The sequence below is a fragment of the Mizuhopecten yessoensis genome, unplaced genomic scaffold (assembly GCF_002113885.1).
Source record: "Mizuhopecten yessoensis strain PY_sf001 unplaced genomic scaffold, ASM211388v2 scaffold9985, whole genome shotgun sequence".
Classification (NCBI taxonomy): Eukaryota; Metazoa; Mollusca; class Bivalvia; order Pectinida; family Pectinidae; genus Mizuhopecten; species Mizuhopecten yessoensis.
Genome location: NW_018408321.1, coordinates 39,537 through 49,775, shown reverse-complemented (window position 1 = coordinate 49,775; position 10,239 = coordinate 39,537). Strand labels below are relative to the sequence as shown.

The 10,239-nt window shown below is 34.3% G+C and overlaps 1 protein-coding gene across 1 annotated transcript; it reads left to right on the top strand.

Annotated features, from left to right (window-relative positions):
• Positions 1-2,146: 2,146 nt before the first annotated feature.
• LOC110459188 (putative uncharacterized protein DDB_G0268364) lies at positions 2,147-7,134 on the top strand. The gene is made up of 4 exons (XM_021511331.1): positions 2,147-2,270; positions 4,436-4,528; positions 5,144-5,213; positions 6,093-7,134. The coding sequence occupies exon 4, from the start codon at positions 6,124-6,126 to the stop codon at positions 7,132-7,134; it is 1,011 nt and encodes a 336-aa protein (XP_021367006.1). The 5' UTR covers positions 2,147-2,270; positions 4,436-4,528; positions 5,144-5,213; positions 6,093-6,123.
• Positions 7,135-10,239: the final 3,105 nt, after the last annotated feature.

Genomic DNA, 10,239 nt, shown 5'->3' with positions numbered 1-10,239 from the left:
TATGTTACGTAATTTTTTGTTGCATATTTCACTTAATTTAGTCTCTTAGCGAAAAAATAATGGGAACTAAAGTTAGCAACGGCAGTGTTGATTGTTTAAAATTAAGCATGTGGTGCAAAGTCGGATATATCGCAACTGATGTATGAAAATTATAAGTGTTTTATCCCGTTATTACTCACATAATTATGTTCATTATAGATATGCAAATTACGCATTCCGTAGTTACTCATGTAGATTTAAATATGACATATTTCGTTATTACTCATGTATGCACAGAATTATTATAAAAGTACATATTCCGTTATTTCACATGTTTGTTCAAAACTGATATACATTTAATGTTCAAAAATAATTTAATGTAGTAGGTATTGCGCAATTACTAATAAATGTAGAAATTTGATATAAAAATTCGTAATAATTCAAGCATGTTCAAAAATTATCTAAAAGTACTTTTATTTCGTAATTAATCATGAAGATACACAATTATTATTTTTCAATAATAGGCTGATTATGATATTAATTTAGAATAAACGTTATTTCCTCCCTTTTAAGCAAAGTAATACATATTCAATTAAATATAAACGGAAAACGGATCCGGAAACAAGATTCGAAAAAATATAATAATCTGTTTATACATGGTATCTAGATTTTAATTGGTGAAAGAAACAGAATGAAGAGAACAGAGAACTGATGAATTTCGGATGGTGGAATTTATATTGCTGAACAAGGAGGTACATTGCTTTCAAAAGTAGGCTGATCAATGATGTACCTTTCTGTCAAGATCAGAGAGATAACAGCATCGGGAGACGACAAACAAATCAATTTAAGTGACTAATTGTGCATCCGTATTTCTCGCTAGCATAATTGATTAGGTAGTAAACCAGAGATAGAGTGTAGAAAAAAGCGAATAAATGAAGACAGATTGTATAAAATGGCAAATGATGATAGAGTGTATAAGAATTAAAGAAGTAAAATACTCGAAAAAATACGAGAACGCCATATTCAGAATTCAAAATGAATACGGAAAAACGGATCGCATGATGATGTAGTGGCTTGGTGCGATGTAGCATACAGGCGTCAAGGACTTAATTTAATTGCACATTACAAACGTATAACACTATATTAACATAATTATATATAGTTAGCCATCATTCCGAATACAATGAAGGTAAAAAACGGATACAACCATTGTTTATGTTCATAGATTATCTTCATTTCAAATTTAAAAATTCAACAAAATAAAAGAAAATATAGATGAATGTATTGTTGATCAGCTAGTTCAAACAATTTTATTCTAATCAAGCACAAAGGAATGAGACAAACCAAATGATAGTTACTTGTCTACAATAATTAATCTATGAAATGTCGACCTCCTATACTGTCGCATTGACTGCAAATATTTAAATCAACTAAATATCAAGAATTGTCACCAAATACTAAAGATTACCATAACAGGTTGTAGCCATCAGCAGTTAATTGAGTATTTTGTTCAACACAAATAACGTTACTATAAATTGTTCATACCGAAAAAAAACCATAACATTGTTCTATCTTCAGAAAGATAGCACATATCCACACAAATAGATTGAATTATCAATGTTTCCATGTACTGTTGGGTATTACGACATTGATGGGTCAACTACAAAAAATATAAATAATTAATAATGTTGTTTTCATCATTGATAGACATTTATGTAATTTTCTTCATTAAAAAAATAACAACCAGGAACAGAAATTAAGACAGCGGCGCCATGCCCTCCAGGTGAACATCAGTAACACGTGTCTTCTTTCTTATCACGTGCGCTCGTGAGATCTATATGTGAGAACACACTGGATAGAACGTCGAAGCTTGGTAAATTAATTAGGGAATTCTATAATTATCTCAAAGTAGTCAAGATATTTAATACGTTAATTTCACATGAAACGATCGTTGAACTAAGATAACGCAGCAACCAAAATAAACAGGATAAGCTTTATCATAGAAGTGATAGAATTTACAAAAAATGACTTTGTCTTAAGCTTGTAACGCTTTGAACGACCAATTTAACATAAAGCATTGTTTACCTGTGGGGTCACCGGTTTAACCCATCGCTAGATTATTACTTTGTTTGTGGCTTGTGACGTGATACGCAAGGTATTTATGGTTAGTGTAATCACAGTCCTCAGAAACATAAATCAGTGACTGCTATAGGCGAGGATGTCTCAAGTTCCTGCTAACACAAACATCTAAGACTCCTAGCAGCAAGTATTGGTATCTACGTACAACCACGGTAAGCGGTTTTATTGCATTCTTTATTGAAAAAAACCAAGATAAGCATGTTAAATTCAGGAAACATAAAATAGAGATCAAGGTTCAATAAAAAACAATGTCCTTTACTAAAATCGGCATTTTTATAATATCTGTGTATTTACATCGGATGTTTGTCTATATTTCGTTGCTTTTCTTTCCTTTAACCAGAGAACCACATTTCAAAAAAAAAGCTTCAGCACATAAAGCATTTTCAACCGGGGAAAAACTGTAAAACCCTTAGGTACATAATTTATTTCATTTAATCAGAAAAAACACCGTTTACAATTGTTAGTACATCATAATTTACTTTAATCAGAGAAAGACTTAAACATTTCTTAATTTCTTAAAGTAAGAGAAACATACTGGAAAACATCATAGATTCATTTTAAGTAAAAGAAACATCAGTACATAATTATGTTCTTTAGCTAGATTTTTTTTAATATTTTTTTATTTCATCGTTATTTATTTATTGTGTTTCCGAAATATGATTTTATTATACTAAAGTGGTTGTTAATATTTATCTATAATATCATTATAATATGTTTAATTTCACAAGCAGTTCGATATAAGTATATGAATATTTTAGCATTTTAAAGCGAAACAGGTTTTTATAACCACAAAATGATTGCCTTTTAATGTGTACTGTTACAAAAATAGAACCTGAACTACGTCTAAAAATATTAAAATATGAAAAAAGTGTAAAAGCGATGACCTTTAGCTCGACCCCCTGATCCCCAGTCAGTAAATAGCGAAAACAGATGTCAACCTGTCACGTCATTACGGGACATCAGGATTCGTGATCACAGGCTAATAATTAGCCCACCAGCTTAACGAGCATCTGACAGACATATCCAAGTGACATTCAAACAATAAAAAACAAACGAATGTTTCTAAATACGATAGGAAACTTTCATGAATAAATGAATTGTTGATTTAATTGAAAAAACTAAATAATCTGTGGTGTTTCATTCACGACGATGACGGCAGCAACACTTGTTTTTCTTTAATTTCTCTTTATTTGAAATTTAATGGCCACGTGTTGGTCACGATCTCTGGTATGCACGACAATGGCGTGTCCAGTTTAAGCCGTTTTGTGGTCTGTACATATCCTATAAATGTAAACGATCGCAAATTATACACAGGGACACATGTCACAGCAAGGTCTGCTAAGTAAGTGTGTTTGAGATTATTACAATCCTTTGTAGATCACTATTGAATATCAAAATGTCATTTGCAATATCTGTAGATGCAATGCTCAGACTATTATATATACACGTTCACTGTCAATATCACATTAGTGATTCACGGTAGAGTTATTATGGACGTTTGGTATCGACAATGATAAAAAGTGAGCATCATTTGTTTTACAGACTCTGTGGCATGTAACATGTAGAATCCCGGAAACTTTGTTTAACTTGAAAGATACATTGTAGTATATGACATTTGACGAGAACAGCTGCCACTGAACTATTCATTTAGTATGATCATCGTAATAAGCTTTGTGAGGAAATATCAAAAAAGGAGAAAACGATTACTTTTATTGCATATTTTGGTGTTCTCTGGTACCAAGATCTTGTGAAAATGTTTTAAAAATGTTTCCTTGCTACGGCTCATAGTTGCAATCTTCAAATACAGCAATAAACCGTATGTTTATACGAATAACTCAGATGAGATGGTGTCCTTTAGTATGGAACAGAGAGTTATGTACGACATTTATTGATCATATCCAGAATACTGTAGCTATCTTTGCCCCGTTTAAGCCTTAAATCCAAACGATTCATAGCTGGGTCTTCCTTACCTCCGACACACCGGAATGATAAACTTATTTTCTTGATTGCAAATTTGCGTTCTTTTAAACGTGTTTTTTTAAGTGGTTGGATTGACATAGATGAGACTAGAACTGATTGTTTCTTTCACGTCCAGTAGCTTTCCCGGCAATGTTATTGAAGCACACTCGTCGGTTACCCGATGGTCTGTGATTTGGCCATTTATAACCATGACTGTTGTATAACCATGCGTGTTGTGTTGACTGGACGTTTACAAGAGTAAAGGAGAACTTTTGTGCTTATTGTGAAGTTGGAAGTCTGACAACATAATCTCTGGATTTGCACTACAGAGCTGTATGATTTCGTTTTATATTTACAGATATTGGATCTTAATTGGAAATGTCATCAGATATGTGATTTCAGTTCAACTTTGTCTGGATTGAGATAATCATTAACGACTCAGCCCCTTGAGGTAAACGTATAACTTTTTTGACATAGATTGTATGTATGATGTTATAAAATATCCATATTATTGATTTTTTTTAATCATAATTTTACATATTGCCTTTATAACCCATAATCTAATACCTTTTCGTCATGTCATTTAGAATCATACGTCATAATGAATGACGGGAGAATTTCACCAAGTTTGGTTATCTGCTTTAATAGTGAAGATATTTGCTAGAAAAAAACCCAGTTGTTTGGTAAAATTACGTCATTGTTTTGTCCTCTTTTCAACTTAATTACCTACACATAACTAAAGTTGAATGTCTAGTATTGTTTCTTGATATATTCTATATTATCAGTTTATAGTACCAACAGATAGTGTCCTTCGGACCTCTGCTTAAGACGTTGATTGTAAGGTTTTTTATGGTTAAATAGTCTCCGTTATATTTAAAAGCCTGCCGCACGGTGCTTTATAATTAGGTTAGTACACAATGACGTGTTATTTCAAAATCATTTTGTTTGGTACATGTGTTTTAATTTCAGAACGGGATCCATAAAAAGATATTTCACAAATTAGAAATATGTTGTAAGTTATTCTATAATTAAGAAGTCCAAATTAATATCATGATTGTTTTTACAGATTTGGATTGTCTGAGCGACAAATAAGACAAACACACTTTTTTAAGAAGATAAGGGACTTCTAAGAATTGGTATGTTTATCTTAATCTTATCTTAGATAAGACTTAGTTTTCTTCGATTTAACGATTTCTAACAGTCTCAAGAACTTCTGTGACTGCAGTAGAAATATATTGTACTATCTCCATCACTAATAAACATTCCTCATGATTTGATCGTAGCAATTTATTCACTCATTTAACGTTAAAATTATCGCTGATCGAAAGTTCGAACAAATACAAATTTTAGAAAACAACCCAACAAATAACAACAACAACAACAAAAAAAGGACAAAAAAATCAAACAAACGTTCTCCTATTTTCTATCGTCTGTCTAGTGGATTTATCAAAGGAAAAAATCAGAAAGATGGGTATTTGATTGAGACGTTAAGCGTCAACGAGAAAAATACCCTGTACTAAACTTAAATGTTTGATAAATCCTCCCCAAAAAGCGGCTGGATCAAAAAATTACTATCTTATTTTTCAGTGAGTTTTTCGAGAAAGCATATAGAAAGTGAAACTGAACATTTCATTAGGTTTTGGTAGACTCTCGACATAGCCACTACGCTATCCCAGACCGTCTCTAAACCGAACGGTCCATAAATCAATAAACAAAATATTTTGGTCAATGGTATGTTTTTTGCCATACTGTGTATAAAGCAGGTACATTATATTCATCCGTTTAATTTGAAGGTCAATATAAATTCAGTCATACACTGCAGTAGGAGTCATTTCAACCAAGGGGTCGTATTTTAGAAAGCAATACACGGCAGGGCCTTTTGTGACTCAATACTATTTATATATCAGTTCCCGATTTTATACATCAGTTCCCGTAATAATTTAGTAATCTTACGTGTTATTGTATACATCCGTGCAGTATTTGTTTAATGACCTTATCATTTTGTATACTTACAGACAGTATAATTGGAGAAACATATTTGACACCATGACATCTTCGATGGTACTTATTTGGACGCCATTACTGGTGCTGGTTTCGTTCCAAACAGTCAACAGTGACGAACCCCCACCGACGACAACACTGTCCCCGAGCTCCGGAGGAGGCGGATTCTCCTTTAATAGCGGGACGTCAGTTGGCGGTGGTGGAAATTCACAATTTGTTGTCCGTCAGGTTTCTACCAATTCTGGTTTTAATAGACCGTATGGTAGAAGAGCACAACAGCAACAGTTTGTGTCATTTCAACGTCCTCACATGCGTACAATGCACTATCAGAGGCCTATGTACAGGCATGTGAACGTTGTAAGGATACCTTACTACTATACACAATACTACACTTATGTGCCACCACCCCTTAGATATTTCTTCACAAACTTTGATGCAGGGATTAAGCAGTTTGACTTCAGTGCAAATGACGGCAGCGCAGCCATAGGTGATGGGGGAGCCGTTATTAGTTTTGGCGGCGGAGGTAATGAAGAGATGAAGTTTGTTGGTAGCGATCGGGGTGGCGGATCAATGATTTCTATGGCAGAGCAACAGCAGCAGATGCAACAGCAACAACAGCAGCAGCAACAGCAAACACAGCAGCAGCAGCAGCAACAACAACAGCAGATGCAACAGCAACAGCAGATGCAACAACAACAGCAGCAGCAGCAGCAGCAGCAGATGCAACAGCAGATGCAACAGCAGATGCAGCAGCAGCAACAACAAGAACAGGCAGCATTCGCTGCGAGACAGCAGGCAATGGCCGAAGCTATGACAAGTCATTGGGCCATGAAAGGAGCACATATTGGTAGTGGAGGGGTTTTAGGAGGAAGAGGAATGACAGCCTCAAATGGGGGTCATGTGTTTGAGCAATTTTCGAGTCATTCTGGAATGATAGGCGGTTCCAGGTTCGGCCCCGCTCCTCAAGTTAATGGACCCCTTAGTCCAGGTCCAGTCCTTTCTAATATGGGACCAGGACACGTTGGACCCCAGGTGAATCCTCCCTTCTCAAAATAATGTGTTTTTTTTGTGTAATATGTTACTGTTTGTCAATACAATGAATTCATTTAGTGTTACCATGCTATTTTTGACTGTTGGTAAATAATATCATTGTGACCCTAGCGTAAGGAGCAATTCTTAACAGCAAGTACGATAAATATTTCATTTACTTACGACAGAATGATTGAATTGTTGTTGTTGTTTTCTTTGGTGGTTTTTTTTACAGACAATTGACATCATATCATACTTGAATTGGATTCGATATTTACGACTACTTGCTCTGGATCATTGCTTAACGGCACACTCTTGTTAAAGTTAAGCGTGCCACTTACACCAGAACATCCACACTGAACAGATCTCTCACATGTTGTAATGTCTACATGCGACACACTAAACACATTCAATGACGATATGAAAACTTGAACAAAATATAACAAATCGGATCTAAAGTAATTCTTTGTTGTAAGTAATTGGGCGTGGTTTGGGATTTTGGTTTAGGAAATAACATCAGGCGATATTTGACCTTACATCCCGAATACGGAATTTAACTAGCGTGCGTTAAGGAGCTTATAGCACCTAAGTATCATGATGCATTGACAGGCTTCTAGACTGACATAACTAAATAAGCATGCCTCAAGATTGGTATTATACAATTAATTACCCCAAATGGGTGTGACAAAAGGATGTGTCTCCCTGAGACAGGTAATATGATCTGAGGGCAACATCCAAGGATGATACTTCCTGTCGAGGGGAGACAACTCCTATGTCACACCGATATGGGGTCATTAACTGGTAAAGTTACCGAATAGAAATTACAATAACAATAGCGGTTATAACTATATTATAAATAGCAATAAACTTAACTAGGCAGTGTCAGTGAAATCTCATTTTAGAAAATTAAATAGTTTTTCGTTCAGCATTTGAAATAGTTTTGTTACACTCACTATTAAAGTTTGAACCAAAAATTGGCAAAGCCTTTGCCTTGATCGTTCCGTGGTTGCAATTTGAAAGCCAAATTGCTTAATGTCAGTATGCAGGGCTGTGGAAGTAGATTTCCGAAGAATGCTTCACGAGAGGGAAAAAACAGGGTTTCTCAGCGGGCAACATGAGACTTACGAGACCATTCTAAGAATCACGTCAGGTAACGAAATAGTTACACTCTAGATAACGTGGCAATTCTAAGAAAAAATATCCAGGTAACAAACAATTCTAAAACACGCTCTCGGTAACATAACAATACTAAGAAACGATCTGGGTAACGTATAATTTCTAAGAAACACTCTAGGTAATGTAACAATTCTAAGAAACACTCAAGGTAACGTAACAATTATAAGAAAAAATGCACGAAACGTTTCAATTATAAGAAACAATTCGTAGGTAACGTAACCATTATAAGGAACACTCTAGGTAACGCATCAATTCTAAGAAACACCCTAGGTAACGTAACAATTATAAGATATACTCTAGAAAACTTAACAATTATAAAAAATTCCAGGTAATGTAACAATTATAAGAAAAAATCAAGGTAACGTAAACATTCTAAGAAACGATCTGGATACGAAGAATTTCTAAGAAACACTCTAAGTAACGTAAAAAGAATATGAAACACTCTAGATAACGTAACAATTATAAGGAAAAAAAACAGGTAACGTTACAATTATAAGAAACACTCAGGGCTGTGAAAGTAGATTTCCGAAGAATTCTCCACGAGAAGGGAAACATTGGGGTTTCTTAGCTGGCAACATGAGACTTACAAGACCATGCTATGAATCACTCAAGATGACGAAATAATTCTAAGATACACTTTAGATAACGTAGTAATTCTAAGAAACACTCAAGGTAACGTAACAATTATAAGAAAAAATGCACGAAACGTTTCAATTATAAGAAACAATTTCTAGATAACGTAACCATTATAAGGAACACTCTAGGTAACGTATCAATTCTAAGAAACACCCTAGGTAACGTACAAAATGTAAGAAACACTCTAGGTAACGTAACATTTATAAGAAACACTCTAATTAACGTAACAATTATAAGAAAAAATCAATGTAACGTTACAATTATAAGATATACTCTAGTAAACGTAACAATAATAAAAAAATCCAGGTAACGTAACAATTATAAGATACACTCTAGAAAACTTAACAATTATAAAAAATTCCAGGTAATGTAACAATTATAAGAAAAAATCAAGGTAACGTAAACATTCTAAGAAACGATCTGGATACGAAGAATTTCTAAGAAACACTCTAAGTAACGTAAAAAGAATATGAAACACTCTAGATAACGTAACAATTATAAGGAAAAAAACAGGCAACGTTACAATTATAAGAAACACTCAGGGCTGTGAAAGTAGATTTCCGAAGAATTCTCCACGAGAAGGGAAACATTGGGGTTTCTTAGCTGGCAACATGAGACTTACAAGACCATGCTATGAATCACTCAAGATGACGAAATACTTCTAAGATACACTTTAGATACCGTAGTAATTCTAAGAAGAAAAAACCCAGGTAACGAACAATTCTAAAACACGCTCTAGGTAACATAACAATACTAAGAAACGATCTAGGTAACGTAACAATACTAAGAAACACTCTAGATAACGTAACATTTATAAGAAAAAATCCAGGTAATGTTACAATTCTTAGAAACACTCTAGGTAACGTAACAAGTTTAAGAAACACTCTATGTAACGAATGAAACATAATCTACAATCCTAGAAATTAAAAAAGCGCAAGGTAAATGCTAGGAAATACAAACTTAGTGTCGCCACTGGACAAATCACATTGTAAACTCTTGAAAACTGTTCTAGAACTCACAAGAAGACATTCTTAATGCTCGCAAGGAAACCACACTTTACTACTCACTAGAAACGTCACGTCGCTAAGGAAATGAGGGATTTAGAGTCCCTAGCAAGGAGAAGTAACTCGGTTCTCGTTGTACGTCTCATATTCAATGCCGCATCTAGGTTCATCATGCGCCCCCCTCTTTTTCATGTTTCCATCACGATTCCCATAGGTGTTTGATTGAGACGCTTGGGACTTTAAGAATGTGTAAATCATGTGCAAATACATTTTATCACAAAGAAGAATATTTAAACTAGTTGTTACATGGGCCTAA